Raw genomic sequence first — 18,460 nt, forward strand, 5'->3', positions numbered from 1 at the left:
GCCCTTCCCTCCGGGCCACGGCAGGCTGCAGCCCAATGGTGTTAAAAAATGAATAGAAAAAAAGTCAGCGAAGAGGAGAGGCAGTAAACCAACACACTGCAACAACAGCTGAATATGGTATACACACTTCATGTTTTTTTCTCTCAAATCTCAACCGTTTCATACGGGAAGACCCTACAGGTGGTGAAGTCTTCACTGCACAGCAGACAGGCTGCTGAAACCAGGGAATGGCTGAGGGAGCACAGAACGAACAGTTTGGGAATATTTTCTGTAGCACTGCATGGCCCGGCTGGATACAAACAAAGCCTGAACTATTCCACTGGGGGTGTGACGCTCAGGACTGGCTACCACTGCTCCAAATGCCCCTTTAGGACACAGCAGTGGGTCTGGGCTGCAAAAATCCCCTTTGGCTGATCCCTTTTGGTGCAGTTCTCAATAGTGATACCCAGCAGAGAGGGTACAGTTCTGCCTACGGCTGAGGAGCACCCACAAGCCAGCACTGCAAAGTCCATATGGCTGTTGCCCTATGCTCTGGGCTCTGACTATTCTCCCTTTCAGGCAGCAGGAGGGCCACGATGTTCCTGCAGGGTCCAGCAGAGGCACGAGGAGGAAAGGAATAAATCAACTGCAGCCAGCCACTGCATAACAAAATATTTAATGTACCTTGTCTTAAAAGGCAGGCACACACTGTGCGTATTGTGTTTGGATGCTTTCAAGAAACAGCAGCTGCAAAAGATCCGCTCAGACAACACAGCAAAATGCCACTGTTACAGTTTCTATATCACGAGAAACTTAAATCCAAATTAAATATGACCTATTCCAGTCCCAAATGTAAAACATTCATTTCTTGTCAAAAATGATGCTGTGCAGCTCTGGATGTGTATCCTGAGAGTGGGACTGTCCTAGGAACCTGGTGAGCCAGCCAGCACTGCAGGAATCAGCATGTTCCTCGCAGACCTTGTGCGTCCGAGACTGGCTCAGTGCCGTGGCGGAGCTGCAAACGACTGCAGCACAATTCCTCACCAATGCTCTGCCTGAGTTCTCATGGAAAAAGGCACTAGAAGAAAACAAACGCAACTGCTGAGCAGCTTGTGAGGTGAACTGCAGGCAAATCCCTGGTGATAGGATTAGCTTGGAAAGAAATCCCAATGGCCAAAATCAGCCAAATCCCACAGTGAGGCATTTGCCATGTTGAGTCACTTCACACTGAACAGGAGTGCACAGCTTCCAAGAGCATATCTGTCCCAGCACCTCGGAGAACAAGGTGACCACAGATCTCTCCCATCTCCTGCTCCTCTAATTCTAAGAGATTTAGCTCCTAACAGCATGTGTTTTGCCAGAGCAGCTTGAGAAATAAGACCTGTTCTCCTAGTGCTTCATTCAGCCTCAATCCCACAGAGAAATCAACACCTCTTACAGTGCTTTCCTCAGCAAAGTGCACATGAGAAATCTATGAGGGTCAGATGCTGCTGATCAGAGGTGAAGTGATTGTTGGATGCAGCTCCTAATATTGCTGAGGTTATCACATCTTCCTCCCTCTCACTGGAAGCCCAGATGCCTTTATGGGCCTGTAACATTTGTGACACAAATGGTCACAGCCTAAAGGCCTCTGACCAGGGAGTGTCTCTTCCACAGCCTGGACCAGACAGGCACAACTTAAACTCCAGCTTTGCCATCTGCTGAGTGGAGGCAAGCTCTGTTAATGCAGAGTGGAGGAAAAAATGACCCCAGAGAGGAAGAGCTGCTCCATACCCTCCAGTACTGCCCCTACCAGCATCACCTCAAGCTCCACAGCACCCTCGAGGAATGTCATCTAACAGAGCACAGATCTTCCTGTTCTTTCCTGCTGCTGAGTTCCCAACCAGTTTCCCCCTATTTTGTGCAGTTTAACAGCAGCTCTTTTACAAAAAATGGAAAACAAGTCTTGCAATGTTTAGACAGGATGGATGAGTCCCCATTTCCTAAGGAAGCCTAGGTCAACACTGAATATTTTCTGCTCTGGCCTGTCCCTGCTAACCATGACGGCATTCCTCTCACCAGCAACAAAAGACAGTAACAAAGCCAACCCATTTGTTTTGAAAAGAGACATTTCTCTCCCTCAGAAGGATGTCATGAGGCTCAGTTCATTACTCCTCATGATGTCTCTCCAAGAACAACAGGTGAACAATAAACAAAGGCTAAACATCGTTAAGAAGATTCTGAGGAATCTCAGAAGAGCTTAAATAACAGAGGAAAATGACAACAGGATTGAGGCACTTGGAGAAACTCCACATTTCCTGCATTTTCTGCTCTTAACAAAATGGCCATTTTTAGAGTATATGCAGCTCTCTCTCCCTCTTTAAGACTCACATATCAGCCTCCTGCCTGACACTGACACTGCTCAATGAAATTAATTTTACACAGCTCTGTCACCTGCAGGCACTTTGTACTCCAAGATCTCAAACCCACAGCAGACATAAAGTTATTCAGCCTGGGCTTGCAAGGAATTTCTCCAGATACCTCAGCCACCAGTGGAACAGCTGTTTTTTAAAAACAGCCTCTCACAATAGTTCAGGATAAGCGAGCAATGCTGATATGATCAAAATTGCCAGGAGAAGTTTCGTCAATGGAATGGAATTGGTCATGCTGGAATCTGGCCAGACCATTTGGGATTAACACCCTGAATACTGCAAAAGAGCTGGGAAAAGCTCTGTGTTAAAAACCATCAAACCATCCTCCAAATAACTGCAGTGCTCTGCCTTATCCACCCCTTGCAGATGAGTAACGTGCTTTTGTATGGCAGGGCTGGGAACTCTGCCTTCCACACAGTCCAGCCACACCCTGCTAGGCTTGAAAAAATACAGAATAAAAGAAGAGGAAGAAAGTAATTTTCCTCTTTTCCGCTGTTACGTAAATCAGAGTTGTTGGTAGGTTGTTTTGTTGGTTTTTTTAACCACTCATAAAACCTTTGAAACTCCAGAAAAACATTTTTCCATCTCTAATTCAATCATCCATGTGAAACACCACGCTCAGCCAACCAATTCCCATTTGATGTTCATTCCTTTCACTTCAGCAAATCTTGTCAAAACATTTTCGTCTCTAGCACCAGTGCAGGACTGAGGTTCTGAAACATTTTGAGGCCACTACAGAAATACTTGTTAGATACATTCAGAGGTGCTATTAAATAAATAATGGTTAAAAAAAAAAGTACTGGTTTCCACAGGACTTTCCCTTCATTATTCCAGCTTAGAATAATTATTTAACTCTATACATCATTTGTTTACTCAGTGCTTTGAAGCAAAGCACCCTGGAGTAGGAATTTAGTTTGTGCGTTGAATCCCCTCAGAATGGGGCTCTTAATATGCAAGTTTTCTTATAAAAAGTGTGAGTGAGGCATATGTCTGCTAAATCCCTAAGAGATGTATGGCCAGACACCCAGGAAGAGAAAAGGGAATTCAGCATCCAATCAAGTTCACTGGAGTTAAAGGAACAACAACTCTGATCCAGCATGATCAGAGAAGCTGCTGTGTTTAAGATGACAGAGAATGCTCAGCTAGCAAGTGGTGACCAAGAAGCAGCAGCTGGCAGCAAAGGAAAGGAAAACAGGGTCTGTGCATTAATGTGGCTTTACCTGACTACACCAGCAGGACAGAGCGAGCTGTGCAACACCGAGACAAGAATCTGGTGCAAACAGCAGGCAAAGGAATAAAGCTGTGCAGATGCAGTGCTAGGACGTGGCGTTTGGTTGGTTAGCAGCACTAGGCTGGGCCAGAATCCCCTCTCTGGAATCCAGGGATTCACCCACTTTATTGGGTGCCTTTCCAGAGCACAGGCATTGCTAGGGAGTGCTCTGTTGGTTCCTTCTCTCCCCACTAAATGTGCACTGATCTGAGAGGAGACAGAAGGAAAGTGCTCTGTTGAATGGCTCCCAGCCATGCAGTTCAATGTCTCCAGCAGAACTGCAGTTGCCTTCTCCTTCTGCTTGGTCCCAGGAGGTGATTCCCCACAGGCTGGGGGAGCTCTGGGAGCCCTGACATTTCCAACGTGCTCATGACAGAGCAAGGCCATCAGTCTCCCCTCCTGAGGAGAACAGCAGGCAGCCACACACATCCCTTTCAACCTTCCTTGCTCTTGGTGCTCTCTGGGCTCTTCAGGGCGCACAGGAGGCCGCAGAACAGCTCGTACCAAAAGAAGATGAGGCCAGAGGAGAAGGCAGCCTTCAGCAAGCTGGGAGAGAGGCCCTTGAAGAACCCACCTGGGCCCTCCTCTCGCATGATCTGCCTCATGCAGTCCAGGAGACCCCCATACGTCCGTACCTGGGAGAGAAATGGCAACAAGGTTAAACAAGAGAACTTCAGGACAACTGGAGAAAAACACAAAGATCCCCAGACTATACCACAGAAACATCATCTTGACAGGCAGCTTGGAGATGCCTTTCTGAATAATATAATAACTAACTGAAACTTTCAAAGAGAGTTTAGAGAGAGCAGGGCAGAGGAAATGTAGAACATACAGTATCAGCAATGGTTTATGCACATCATTCACTGAATGGCTGTAAAACCTCTGCATGCAACAACAGCATGACTTTAAATTTATGCCAGAGTTTGTGAAGTTATTATTTCAGATTGTGCAGCTGCTGTTTTCTATCCCCTTCACTGTCTGAAAAGGAAAAAATGTTGAGTTTTCTGACAGAAAGCAAACACAGCCACAACACTTAGAAGTTTCCAAATTAGCTGTCTGCAAGTTGTCATGTTACACTGTGCAGTTTTAACATCTCGTGACACATCAATGCTAAGAACAAATTCTGTATCTTACTACAAGAGGAAAAGCATCCAATGCAATGGGCTGAGACATCAAAATCCTATTCCAGAGTTTCTTAGGGTACAGACTGATTTCTTTCTCAGATCCCAGGAATTTTAAGGAAAACAGAAAATTTCCACATTTCATGAAAAAAAAAAAAGAGAAAGTTCCTTGAAAGATCTATATTTGTCTTCAAGTGTACTTCAAGGTGGTAACAATGGTGCTAAAGAACACCAGAGTATTTAACTGGTTTTGAATTTCAGGCTATTCTCATACATAAAACACATATTGAACACTTGGTGCCTGTTTCTTGCATCAAAATATTAATTGCAGAAGAGGAGCTTGACAGCCAGGTAGCCCCAGCACACAGCCAGTGTCATCCTCTGCTAGTGATTTGGTTCTGAATCAGAAAAACCAAGCTGCAACTAAAAAAGTAAAGTAAATCAAAAGCCATTTGCCTGCCTGATTCATCCCCAGCTCCAAGAAACAGTGTATAGGGAGGGATGACAAGCCAGAGCACAGGTATGTGGGACAATTCCCTCCTGGGACCAATCATAAAATAAACCCAGTATGTTCATGTGTAAATTCACATTATTAAATGAGACCAGTGCTCACTGGGAGCTTCCAATCCAAACGTGAACTCAACAGGTACCACTGGTGGCCTGTCACTGCATTCCAGTGCACTGGAGCAGCCCATACTCAGGAAAATCCAGCACTTCCAGCACTTCTCACCTGCCCAAAGGCTGCCCGAGCATGCTCAAAGCCGCCCACTTGCAGTCGCTTTTTGACCACATCCAAAGGGTACGTGAGGCTTTTGCTGACAACTCCAGCACAGCTGCCACAGACCAGGTTTCTAAGGCTGGCTGAGAAGCAGAAAGGGAAAAGGATAACAGGGAGGAAAAAAAGAGGATGGTCAGGGAATTCTGATTAAAGATCACAAGAGGTAAGTTAAAAATCACTTTTCACAAGAAGGTCAAAAAAGTCCTTTGAAGTTACATCGCCTCTTCTGCAATAGTTTTAGCCAGAGAATCTCAATGTGTATTTTTCAGGCTTGCAATGTCTGTTGGAATCAGAGGACCAGCTCCTCTTGGCCCATTACACTGCCTTATGGTTTTGTTCTGCTCAAAAAACTCCAATCCCCAGTCTCCAGACAACTTGCTGCCAGTGGATGAAAGTTTTCATGCCCCCCAGGGAAAGCCTGGTCACTGGGAATCTTGCACCCCTGACTGCTCAGGCTGATGTATTCTGGATTGGAATGTCTCAAGCTGACACTGCCTGATGACTTCAGAGGCTTGTGGGAAATGAGTTCTGTATTAGACTTTTTCCTGACAAACATGAGGTCCCAGCACAAAACCACCATCAGCCTCTGACACCTGAAATTAAATATGCAGACATGATATTGAAAAGTCTAGTTCCTCTGCTGAAGAAATTCCACTGAGGAACAAAGTCATGCTGCTGCTGCATCCCCTCTTGCTCAAGGAGGCACAGGTATCTAGAACTGCCAAGGTGGCAGGTTGCATCAGGATGAGGTTCTCTTACAATGGAGCTAGAAATCAACCTAAAAATACCAAATCAAGAGCCTGGCAGCTTTAAATTAAGAGTAAATTAATCCTCTTCCCTAACAGCTGTGCTGGAATCTGCAGGCAGATTTACTACAGAAATCCAAGAGTCCTGTCCCCACAGCACTAATGAAACAGAAAGATTATGGCAGCACTGTCTTCCCACAGTATCAGTAATGTGACACTGTTAAAGAAAGAGCACCCTGGCCTGTGACACTTCACTTTCCCATCCACCCACTTCCATCACAGTTACTGCACAACAGGAGCTGTTTGTAAACTCTGCTGTACTTAATTTGGCAGTTCCCTGAAGGGGTAAAAATGAGAGGTGGGAAGTAAGAGACACTTTTCAGATGTTGCATCAAAAAAATGTGAAAGGACAACAGAGCTTACATCAGTCATCCAAACTAGCATTCATCTTCTTTCTCTCCTGACTGCAGCCATCACTGTCCCAAGTTCCTACCTCCATTCTTTGCTTCAGATGGAATCACCCATCTGGAAAATTGTTGCAGGATGTTGTAGAAGAAGAACTGGAGACCAGCGTATGGGAAGATAGCAACGAGTGTGGGGGTCAAACCTCTGTAGAAAGTCCGAGGCCCTTCTGTCTGGTACATGGTCACCACGGCATGGCGAAGGTTGGGGTAAATCTGTGCAACAAGGAAGAGGCTGAGTGACTTTCCAGTGAACTTAAAAACAGCCAATCAAAGGTCAGGTCATTTCCCAGTGATGAGTACAGGAATTCCCCACTGCCCAAAATACAACTGACTGTCTTCAGCACAAAGTGATGAGCAAGGTGATTTTCCACACCCTCACAGCATTCTCTGCTAGGCCCTCGTGACTTAAAAGAAACAAGGCATGGAGCTGAGTCCTGAGACCACCTGCATCACAGACATGATTATTTTTCTTTTAACAGTTCTTAACTCCTGCAACACAATTCCTATAATACATACTGTAATTCTACTGCAGGCTAAATACAGAAATGGCTCTGATACAAATCTATCCCATTATTACAGACCTAGTTAGCACAGAGACCAATTCTCGTGTAAATAAGAACATGAAGCACAGGTGAAAGGTAACTAGTTTCAAGTATCATCCCCATCATTATCTAAACATGACTCTCTGCATGTGCAAAGTTTCAAAAATGCAATGCTCAACAGTCTGTGGAGCAGGTTCTACAAAAAGCCAACAGCCAAAGCAAAAAACTGAGTTATCGTGTTAAGGACAGTTTCTCCTTTGTGCATCACCTGTCAGGATCAGAAGCACCAAAACACAATCAGGAAAGCTGTGTCAACAGCACCAAGGATAACTTGGCAACAGTGCAAACACTGACCGTAACAGCACCTGCTCCTTCATTTTAACCCACAACGCTGTATGCGCTTTCAAACCTCCTGCACCTTCAGACCCGTGAAATATCGCTACGGCTGTGGATGAGGACATGCTGAGGCTCACCTTTGGCTCACCCTGGGCAGCAAAGCGGGTGCGCAGCGTGTCCACGGGGTGCACGGCGACCGAGGCCGTGCAGGCAGCCAGGCCCCCGCACACCAGGTGCACGAAGGAGTCGCGGGCTCCGAAGGAGGTGACGTTGTGCATCAGCTCCGTCAGGCTCTCGAACGCCATGAACTGGCGGAAACAAAGGAAGCCGATCCTCGTGACTCACACGGCTTTCCCGCTCCTCTCTCGCTTCACCAACAGCTCCACCCCTCCCCGCTTGGTACCACCTTCTACGCCCTTCAAAAGCCCTCCCCAACTTGCAACATGTAAAAATCACTACACAGCCCGGGGAACGCTTGGGGTAATCTGGTGTCCGACACTTCTGCTAATTCTTGCTTTTAGAATCGTGAAAAACTCATTTTAATGTTCTGTGGCTCCAGAAGAGTGCTATGTCACAGATATGCTTTCCTGTACCTTTTCAGCCACTGCTCCTAAAGCTGTTACTTTAGCAGATTAAAGCATAATAGTGCTGTGTAAAACACCCTCCTTTTTTCCTAACAAGCCCTTAGGGTGACAGCATGACTAGAAGCAAAAAACTGCCCAGGCTTGGGGCATGAGCAGCTAAGGCAAATGTCAGGAGTAGAGAGGGCTTATCTATGACCAGATACAGACAGAGCTCAGTCTGCTCTTGCTGTGCTCCAGTCTATCTAGCCAGCTCAGGAATATTAACTTAGGAATTACTGAGCAGCTTTATACAGCTGTACAACCTTTCCACTCGTGAACACAGATGGTCTGAGGGAGCAGAGCAGTGTGCTGTGTACACACAGTGTGCCCAGGGGATGCCTGGTGCCCTCACCTGAACAGCCCCGAAGCCAACAGAAAGGATCTGAGCAGGAACATGGCCCTTCCAGAAGGCTGTCAAGCCCTCCTCCCGGAAGATGCGCTGCACAGCTTGCAGGATGCCGTGGTACTTGGCCGCAGGGTTTCTGGAAGAGAGCTGCTCGATCTGGAGCTGGAGGAAATGGAGAAAGTATTTTCAATTTCACCCTTCAACACTGGTTCAAGTGTCCAGTTCAGGAATTCACAACCCTGTCAGCCAGCCAGTGCTAAGGGATGACATTCTGTCTTCCCACAGAACCACATTCAGATCTGACTGGGACGTTATTTATGAAGGGCTCTAAAACAATAAAAATGTGCACGAATACAAAGATAAGCAGGAGGGATGATAGTGAAATTCAGTCAGAGAGTGTAAGTCATTCACAAAACCAGAAAGAGAACGAACTCTGAGAAACACAAGATTCCATTCCCACACAAGTTAAGTTGTATAAATAGAAGCGGTGGACACAAGATAGCCCTACTTCCTTGCATAACCTGCACACAGCGTAGGTGAGGCCTGACGAGCAGATCCAGTGCTCTCTGGCTGCACCGGTGACCTGTTCACCCAGGACAGCACCAGCTCTGCTCCCGGACAGGCTCTTCCATCCCGGCCCCCGAGGTACCTGAAAGCGGATCTTGAGGACGTCCAAGGGGCTGACAAGGACCCGAGTGACCAAGCCAGACGCCGACCCTGCTGCAGCCGCTTCCACCGTGGACACGCACCTGCCTTCGGGGTCGTAACCCACCATGCCTGCCGGCTGTCCGAGCCTGGGCGGGGGCACAGGAGCGGTGAGTCCCCTCACGCCAAGGCCCACAGCCCCCTCCTGACCCCACGGGACACACAGCTGCCCCTCTGCATCACTCCCTCCGCCCCGCAGCTCCCGGCCCCGCCAGGGGCACCCCCAGCGCGGAGGCCGAGCGGAGCCCGGCGGCACCGGGGCGGCCCGGCCCCGGCCCGACTCCCGCCGCGCCGCCTCACCCTCAGCCGCCGGCGCCGCGCTGCGCCTGCGCGCCGCGGGGGCCGCTGGGAGATGCAGTCCCGGGATGCGGCGGTCACGGAGCCGCGGGTCGGTGCGGCTGGACGAGCCCCGAGACCACGGAGTCCAGCCTGCGAGCCAACAGCACCTCGTCAGCCCCACCGTGGCACTGAGGGCCACATCCAGTTTTTCCTTGGACGCCCCCAGGGACAGTGACAACGCGCTGGGCCGCCCATTCCAATGTCTAATCACCCTTTCCATGAAGAAATTTTTCCTGATGTCCAACCTAAATCTCCCCTTATGTCCTGTCACTTGTTACCTGGGAGAAGAGCCTGAGTCCCATCTGGCTACATCCTCTTATCAGGGAGTCACAGAGAGCAAAAAGGTCACCCTGGACTTTCCCTTCTGCAGGTTAAACAACCCCAGCTCGCTCAGACCTGCCTGGTCACAGTGGTGATCCATCCTGCCCAGCTCCCTCAGCCCTGCTCACCACAGTGGTGATCCATCCTGCCCAGCTCCCTCAGCCCTGCTCACCACACTTGTGATCCATCCTGCCCAGCTCCCTCAGCCCTGCATTGTCACACTTGTGATCCATCCTGCCCAGCTCCCTCAGCCCTGCCTGCTCACACTTGTGATCCATCCTGCCCAGCTCCCTCAGCCCTGCTCTGGTCCCACGAGCCCGGGCTGTGAGAGGGGAAGGTCAGCACACAGCCCACACTGCTCCCAGTGCCTCCTCCACCTTACACAACCACAGACCAGCAAATCTGTCTCCATAAAGCACAGGGGAAGCAAGATTTTCTAAGCAACCCAACGTACAGTAAAACACCACTCTGAGCAACACGTACTGCTACAGCATTACAAAAAAACCCCAAGTGCTTCAAACCACACCGTGAATTTTCCAGACTGACTTCTGGCACAAAAAGAAGAAAAATAAAGAACTAACCCTAGAAGTATCCAGGCATTTCCACCTTGACATCATCAGCATTTAAATACTGTAACTACGAGCAACTGTTTAAAAGCCACTCAAAACTCCCATGTAGGTCTTTTCCTACTGTCTGTTAACCTTGACTACACCATTCACCCCCACAGGTACTTTCTGACCATTAGCAAAGGCTGGGGAGAAGCTGCAGAGAGCTGCCCACACACCCTGTTAGCCCAACAGAGCCATTCTTCTTCAGGTAACAGAAGTGAAAACAACCTGCAGGGCCAGCCCTGATGGAGCCCGAGCCTGGCTGCTGTGCTTACACCAGCCCAACACCACCTCCCCCTTTAGCAAAAGGCTCCAGAGGTGTCTGACCTATAAACTCAGTCACAGCCAGGTCAGTTATCTGAAATAACAGACAGATGCTCAAGTGAAGAATTCAATGTATATTTATTATTCACAGTTAATTACTATCTACCAAATGCTGCTGCAGAGTTAAAGGATTAAGTACATAGGCCTTTTTTTTTATTTAAACACAGAAAATTTTTTTAATATATATACACACACAAGACATATGTCTGCAAGGCTGCATGATATACACCAATTCCAAAATAAGGAAACAATCAAATGGTCCAGGTGTAGAATGCCATAGATTCCTTTTCCAATCACTTTACAAAGTGGGAAGAAAGTGAGTGACAGCTAGCAAGGAGAGGGGGGAAAAGTAATACTCTACAGGGTAGCTCTCTCTTTCATTTGCTGGAAAATCAAAGTGTAAGGCAGAGTTCATCTCAGGACTAAAACTTTTGTAACACTTACTACAAAAAAAGGCACCCTCCAACAAAAGACTGCCCGTGCTGAGGCAGGGCGGGAGGAGATCTCCGCTGCAGGTCGGGGTGTGCTGGGGGATGAAGGATCCACCAGGGGAAAACAACGCAACTGAAGATTGGCACAGAGAGCGCTGCGGGCTGATTGCTTTCCTTCTGTCCAATTTAATGTCACACTGCTCTGGTGAGGAGCAAAGGGCCACCAGAAACGCCCCGGGGTGCAGGGGGGAGAACAGTCACACACAGCCTGCTGTGAACGGGAGCGGGCGGGGAGCTACTTCAACAGGAACACTGACCTGAGGAGGGAGGAGAGACTGGAGAACAGGGATGCCAACTCCACTTCTCAAGAGCAACACGACTGCAAATACTGCCTATCCAGGCCGAGGAGACAGGCTGATCACATGCACCACGTAGAAACATTCACTAAGAGCGTAAAGTTTTTTTTTCAAGCACTATTTTTTGAGGTTTCTCTGCATTATGAAGTTTTCCACCAAAGGAATGTACATTTTGTAGGACATCTCAGGGCTATTATTTCTCAAATTCCCCCCCTTAACCCTCCCTCCCCAAAATATTCTTCCTCATTTTCCCTCATCATAACTTTCCCCTTTCTCTTACTTCTTTTGAGGCTCCTGGTTGCAGCTCTCCACCTCTGAGCAGCCTAAGTTGCCACTTGAATGCCATGATTTTATTTTCCTTGGAATAAGGGAAGTTGAACAGTAAGACAAATCTGAAGATTAAAGCTCCATCTCTTTTTGTAGATTTTTTCTCAAGTGTCCATTGACAAAACCACCCTCCTTTGCCCCCTTCCCCCAAAGTATTTATTTACACATAGGCAGAAAAAAAAAATCCTCTGAAAAGCTCTGGACTGTCCTTTTAACTTAAAAAATAATAAAAAAGAAAATAAGGGGAAGGCACTATGGAAAAAATTACAGAATGTGCTCAACCGTACACCTTTAAGAAAAAACAAAAAAGCTGTCAGCACAGCATTAATAGACTTCAGTTGTACGTTGGAGTTTCTCAAAGCAGCTCTGTGACTCAAAAGTAAAAAATAGAACAAAAAGCCACACAACTCTTCTCCCTTCCTCTGTTTGGAAGCTGCTGAGCTTCAGAAGAAAGTGCCAAAGGAGAAGAGACAATAAAAATTAGATTAACACCTCATCTTTCCCAGGCAAGAAATGCTGAATGTTGAAGGCAAAAGCAGAAACTGATGATTTTTGTTTTTTTTTAAAGGCAGGACTGTGGATTTGGTTCTTCTCTCATGTCCCTTCATGTCAAATGAAGACCGTTTGCAGAGAGAGAAAATACCAGCAGAGTTTCTCCCTTTTCCTTTAACTGCATTGGCTAGGACTTTATATGGCATCAAAACTTCATGCACTGATGGACAGAGGAGGAGGGGGAAACAAGAAGAATTGTGGTGGTGAGACCTTAAGTGACCTTAAAACACTCATTCGCAACGAGAGTGAATAAAAGGGGATAACCCAGGAGCAGCTGAGGAAATTTGTTATTTTCATTTTTTTTCTCTCTCTCTCTCTCTCCTTTTTATATTTTCCTTTTTTTTTTTTCCTTTAAGATAAGTTTTGGTGTGTAAGTTGAACTCTTCCCCCCGCCCCTGAAGTTCCGTGCTGAGGGAAGGAGGATCACCTCACGGTGACTCTGGTTTTACCGCCGTGTGATTTTTAGGTCACTGGCTGCAGTTAGGCTCTGTATGTGTATTTACTGTTTCTCTGGTTTCCTTAAATAATCTCTAATATTTCTCTCTAGATGTTCCGGTTCACTGGGGTCACGTAGTTGCGGGGGAACATGCCCGTCTGTCCGCGGCACGCTCCCTTCCACCAGTTGGGGTCAGAATTGTCAAGGACTTGGATAAAGTCTCCGCGATGGAAGCCCAGCTCTCCTTCCTCTTGGGGATCAAAATCAAACAGGGCCTGAACGTATGTTGGTTGCTGAAAGGGGAACAAGAAACATACACAGTGAGAATCACCCTGGTACTCCAGGCACCTGCTCCTGCGGGCAGAAGCTGTCTGACACTGAAGATTAACAATAAATATTTGGGCTACTCCCTTTCTGTGCAAGCCAGCTCCCAACAGCTGCAGCGAGGTGCTAAAACAGTAATGGACAGGCTGTAGAACACCTCAGAAAAAGGTCAAGTTTCTCTGAAATAGAGCAGATGATTCGGATGTTTTTCTAATATTTTTCACTCTTTGTGGCCCATTGTAAATCTGTGCTCTATAGCAATACAATAATATTGCTATTTACTTGTCCTGTTTTCATAACTGACAGCACAAATATTATTGATCTACAGAAAGTTCTCCCTAAAAACTGCATGTTGACATTTTACACATTTTCCTTAACTCTTCTGTCACAGAGCATTTTGCCTCATCAGCATGTCTTCCTTTCTGATGGAAAACTAACAGTTCATTTAAAATACATTTGCAGTCTTAAAATCGTGAGGACAGGAAGTTCTCTTCATGCTTGTCCTTGTCAGCCAGCTGTTTTCTCACCCTGTTTATCCCTGACCTGACAGTGCAGAGCCAAGTGTTAAGTTCAGACAAACTGTGACAAGGTTGCCTGTGGCACCTGGACAGCTGCACAAATTCCACACCCTTGTCTTCAGGCTAGAACCAGAACGGTGTACAAGGAAGCAAAAGGATTTACCCAGAACTGACACAACATGCAGTTACATGAAATACAACACTCTGGTTGGACTGGGAAATCAAACAAAATAAAGAGCTGGATATACACAAGCTGCTCTGCTGGCACTTCACAAGTTTTTGGATTCTCTTCACACTGGCTAGATCCAAACCAGAGATGCTCCATATGCTGTAACCACCTCTTCAGGAAAGCCCAGTACCAAAGCCCCACTGAGGCCTGCACTTCTGGCTATGGTCAGGTATAAATCAGAACAGAATCACAGAATTGTTTAGGCTCAAGAAGACCCTCTAAGATCAGCAAGTCCAACCATTAACCAAGCACTTCCCTCTCCTTTCTGACTGTGCCCTATAATGGGGCAAATCCATTTTTAATTCACAGGAATCAAATGATCTTCCTGCAACAGAATCTGTAAACATTAAAACAAGTCAAACATTCAAGAAACAACAATAATTTTGCCTCCAACTCCAGGGAGACCAGGAGTGCAGATAGGCTTTGCACAAGAATGCAGCTTATAAAATTTCGACTGCAGGATCTAAAGATACACTTTCACAAGTAAAAAAATTCAGCCAGCTTCTTTCTTACTCTAAAATGCAATCCCACTTCAGACTGTGGTTGCAATAGCCTGACCAGGGCACTCCATGGGGACTCTTCTCTTACCTGTGGCACCTGCTCAATGTCCCGGAGAAATATTTGCTGGTTCCTGGAGACAGATGTGGATCTGTGATAATCTACCAGCTCGTTCAAAGAATTGAACTTCACCACCCAAAGGAAATACTTGCCAGCCCCATCTCTAAGCACCTTGAAGTGCTGCACATCATTTCCAAACCTGTGTGGAAAGAATGAAGAACATAAAAGAACACATTATTAGCCATGGGGAACTCCTTCTGGGATCATCAGCACAGAGTTTGGAACAAGAAGGTCCTTCAGAACACAGTGAAAACTGTCAATGACATTGATAACACAGATGCAATCCCATACCTGGAATCACATGTACTTCTTCATGTATGTTACATATGCTGTCACCTGTGCTGCTGAAGATGGTGCAGAATCCCAAGGACAAATGCCAGGGACTTTGCAAGGTCACAGCAACACAGCTGCACCCTGGGGCTTTCCACTCCACATCCCCAAACACAGAACTGCCAGGCAAACAGCACAAGCACTTTGGCTTAGCTCTTCACACCCAGATGACTCGAGCCACTCTCAGCCTGTGCTACTCTTGCCATGGTCCTCTGCTTCTCACAGCCCCAGTCCTCCCTCCCACAGCACCACTGGGTACGTGCAACAATGCAATGCATAAGAACCAGTCCCATTACAGGCAAATTCCTGGGAAAACACTGCCACAGGGAGGGCAGAACTGGCTCCTTTGGCAACCAGAAAGGACTTGTGCAAAAGGCTCTCTTACGAAACAAAAGGTCCTCTCTGGTCTTAAAAAAAAACAACCCCCAAAACAAAATGTAACAGAAAAAAACCCCTCAAATCCCAAAGTGTTCAAATATGATGCAGCACACATAAACCATAAACTTCAATTCCGTGGTTTTTCCAACAAATGATGGCATTCAATTGAAGCTACATTTCCAACAGTTTTACTCTGAATAAAGAGGAACTCTGGACAGGTCCACTGGGATTTTCCAGATGAATGGCACATTGGTAATTTTACTTCAGCTAAAACACTGAAAACAGAAGACAACTGTTCCTGTTTGGCATGCACGGCTCCTGTACATCAGTGGGGAAAGCAGATACTGCCTTGAAACAACTCCTGGGTGCTGCCTCTGCTCTGCCCTCCTCAACCTCTGAGCTTCTCACCATTCCAAATCCTACAGAGCACTGTTAAGGAAAAGGACTTTCCTAAATTAGAGAGTCAGGAAAAACCAACCACCCAACTGAGACATTACCACCAGATGGCAACACCAGGCTGAACAGGCAGGCCCAGCTATGCCACTGTAACTTTCTGTTTCTTAAAGGAATGCACTTTCTGCAACTGAAGCTTCCATTGATATCTAATATTCCAGCCTGAATGACTCTATCCAAGACAGAAATATAAACATCTCTAAAATCAGTGGTTTTAATCCAGTTTGTTGGCATGACTCAGTGCTGCTGTACAGAAGGACAAAATTTTGGTTACAGACCAAAGATGACCAGAAAAAAAGAAACAAATCTTGTTGAGACAGATCACTGACAGCCACAGAAAACAGAGCCAGCTGGAACTGCACATGAATAACAAAAATGCTGTAAGGATTCTGAAGAAAATCTTGTTTATTTATGGTAGAAAAGGGGAAGATTATGGAAAATAATTAAAAAAACAAAAAAGCCAAAATCAACTGCTGAGGACAGATTCCCTCCCATCCCCATCCTACATTAAATTACTTCATGTACATTTTCAAGCTTCTAATCCTTTATTTGAGTGACTTCAGGTCAGAGAATCACAGAATTGCTTCTGTTGGGAATCACCTAAGGACCACCTCATTCCAACCCTCCTCTCATGGGCAGGGATACCTTCCACTAGATCAGGTTGCTCCAAAGCCCTGTCCAATTATCATTTAACATTTCCAGGGATGGAACAGGCACAGCTTCTTTGGGCAACCTGTGCCACAGCCTCACCACCCTCACAGAGAAGAATTTCTTCCTAAGCCATGTGAAATATACTTGTGAGAGTTCAAATGGACCTCTGGTTTCACAGCTCCATGTCCAGTGCTAGCCAATAGGAATATTACCAAAGCACAGAAAAACATACTTGTAAATGTACAACACAGAGGGAAGATAAAGCAGTAACTTGCACTGCAGAGGAGGAAAGGAGGAGGATGGGAAGTTGTCCACATTGGGTGCTTTGTGGCTGTAAGAGGGAGGAATGGGATCCACAAAGAGGCCACCAGACAGTGCCTGAGCCTGTGTGAGCCACGTGCCACCAGGTCAGTCTTGTGGGCTCACTGCAAACCAGAGCAAAGATGTTTGTTCTGTCAGAGAGGGAATAAATGTCACTAGAACAGGAATGCTATAAGGCATCTGTGAGGTTATTGCTGCTCCTCAGTGTTGACAATCACCTGTCCTTTACTCACCAGTGCAAAGGAGCAGCAGATGCCTGATTAGCACACAATTGCTCCTGGGCATGACTTACTTGACTGAGAGGGAGAAGTCCCCAGGAGCACTCTCACTCTCCCTGATGAGGAAGGCACCATCGTGTCTCTGTTTGCCCAACATTTCTTCAGCCTTCGCTCGGGGAATCTTTCCAAAAAACCACCTGTGTGGGGAGGAAAACAATAGGAAAAGTTAAGAATTTTAATCCATTCATGGAGGAGCCAGAAACACCACAGCTCCGGAAACAACATCTTGTCTATGCACTGCCCCATCCTGCACATGTGGAAAGTGCATTTTGTATCTAAATCAATTTCTTGTCTCTTTCAGATCAGGCGGTAAGACACAACTACTTCAGTAGAGAGAATCACTGTCCTCATCCAGCAGCTGTTTGCTCCTGCAGCCCAGAGTCCAACCTCTGAGCTCTACCAGAGTCCTATGGTCCAAGACAAGTATCTGTCAGAAAGCTGAGGCAGGTGCCAGGACTGCAGTTACACACAGAGCAAGTGAGAAAAGTTCCTTCAAGGTCTCTCTGCTCCACTGCAGAGGAGTGCTGAGCTAGGCACGGGTTCCGTTCCAGAAAAGATGCTGATGACACTTGTTTCAGGAGCCTCTTTTCTTGCTTTCTCCCACAGGCAGGACAATCCAGCAGCTTTCACAGGAGAGTCACATGAAGGAGCAGCCTCATGCAAACCACATCCAAAATTCTCCCCAGCCACAGGCTGACCATGACACCAAGGCTGAACCTACCTCAGGCCACCACATGGTCAGCACTGACCAGCAGGCTGGTCACGGGATCCTTGCCCCCATCTACATTTACACTTCCAGACTAATCCAAGATTAAAGGCAAAGAAGGGATGAGTGGTAGGTCACATGGCATGAGAAAAGCAGAAGCATCTTCACAACTAAAAAGCAGAGCTTTCAGCTCTGAGGAACAGATCACACAGGACAGCAGCACTTATCACACCCACACCCACGCAGATGACTGACCTTAGAGGAAAGCATTTCATAACAAGAGCTCACTCACACAGCCCACTGTCTGCAGTGAAGGTTTTGCTGCAGCAACAGGGCAGGAGTTGCAGAATCCTTCTTGAAACAGTCATTCTTAAGAGAAGTTGGAGCTCTCATGACGTCAAGAAGTCACCAGATCTATCTCTGTAAGGGGAAACTACCTCTAGAGCTGAAGGATTGATTACTTGGTTACCAAACACACTCCACTTGTTTCAAACTCTCATTGTGTTTTTATCCCCTGGAATAAAAATGAAAAGCTTCCTCCCTCAACCATCCTATTCCCAGTGGTTAAGAATTTCATGGTATTTTGTACATTCTGGGGGGCTTAGCACCTGTGCTGCTTCTTGGTACCTGAGGTGAGGT

At 46.7% G+C, this 18,460-nt stretch overlaps 2 protein-coding genes across 2 annotated transcripts in view; both read right to left on the bottom strand.

Moving 5' to 3' along the window:
* Positions 1–639: 639 nt before the first annotated feature.
* Positions 640–9,640, bottom strand: SLC25A19 (solute carrier family 25 member 19). The gene is made up of 7 exons (XM_064395781.1): positions 9,622–9,640; positions 9,266–9,410; positions 8,623–8,778; positions 7,785–7,955; positions 6,799–6,982; positions 5,512–5,642; positions 640–4,295 (listed from the first exon to the last, which is right to left on the bottom strand). Exons 2-7 carry the CDS (start codon positions 9,389–9,391, stop codon positions 4,095–4,097), a joined length of 969 nt encoding a protein of 322 aa, XP_064251851.1. The 5' UTR covers positions 9,392–9,410; positions 9,622–9,640; the 3' UTR covers positions 640–4,094.
* A 2,119-nt stretch (positions 9,641–11,759) lies between these two features.
* GRB2 (growth factor receptor bound protein 2) overlaps positions 11,760–18,460 on the bottom strand; it is a 47,748-nt gene continuing 41,047 nt past the window's right edge. Inside the window, exons 4-6 of the mRNA XM_064395564.1 lie at positions 17,130–17,252; positions 14,675–14,843; positions 11,760–13,308 (exon numbers count right to left, since the gene is read on the bottom strand). Coding sequence (XP_064251634.1) covers positions 13,123–13,308; positions 14,675–14,843; positions 17,130–17,252 — 478 coding nt within the window. The 3' untranslated portion in view covers positions 11,760–13,122. The remainder of the gene's footprint in view (positions 13,309–14,674; positions 14,844–17,129; positions 17,253–18,460) is intronic.

The sequence above is a fragment of the Passer domesticus genome, chromosome 20, assembly GCF_036417665.1.
Source record: "Passer domesticus isolate bPasDom1 chromosome 20, bPasDom1.hap1, whole genome shotgun sequence".
NCBI lineage: Eukaryota > Metazoa > Chordata > Aves > Passeriformes > Passeridae > Passer > Passer domesticus.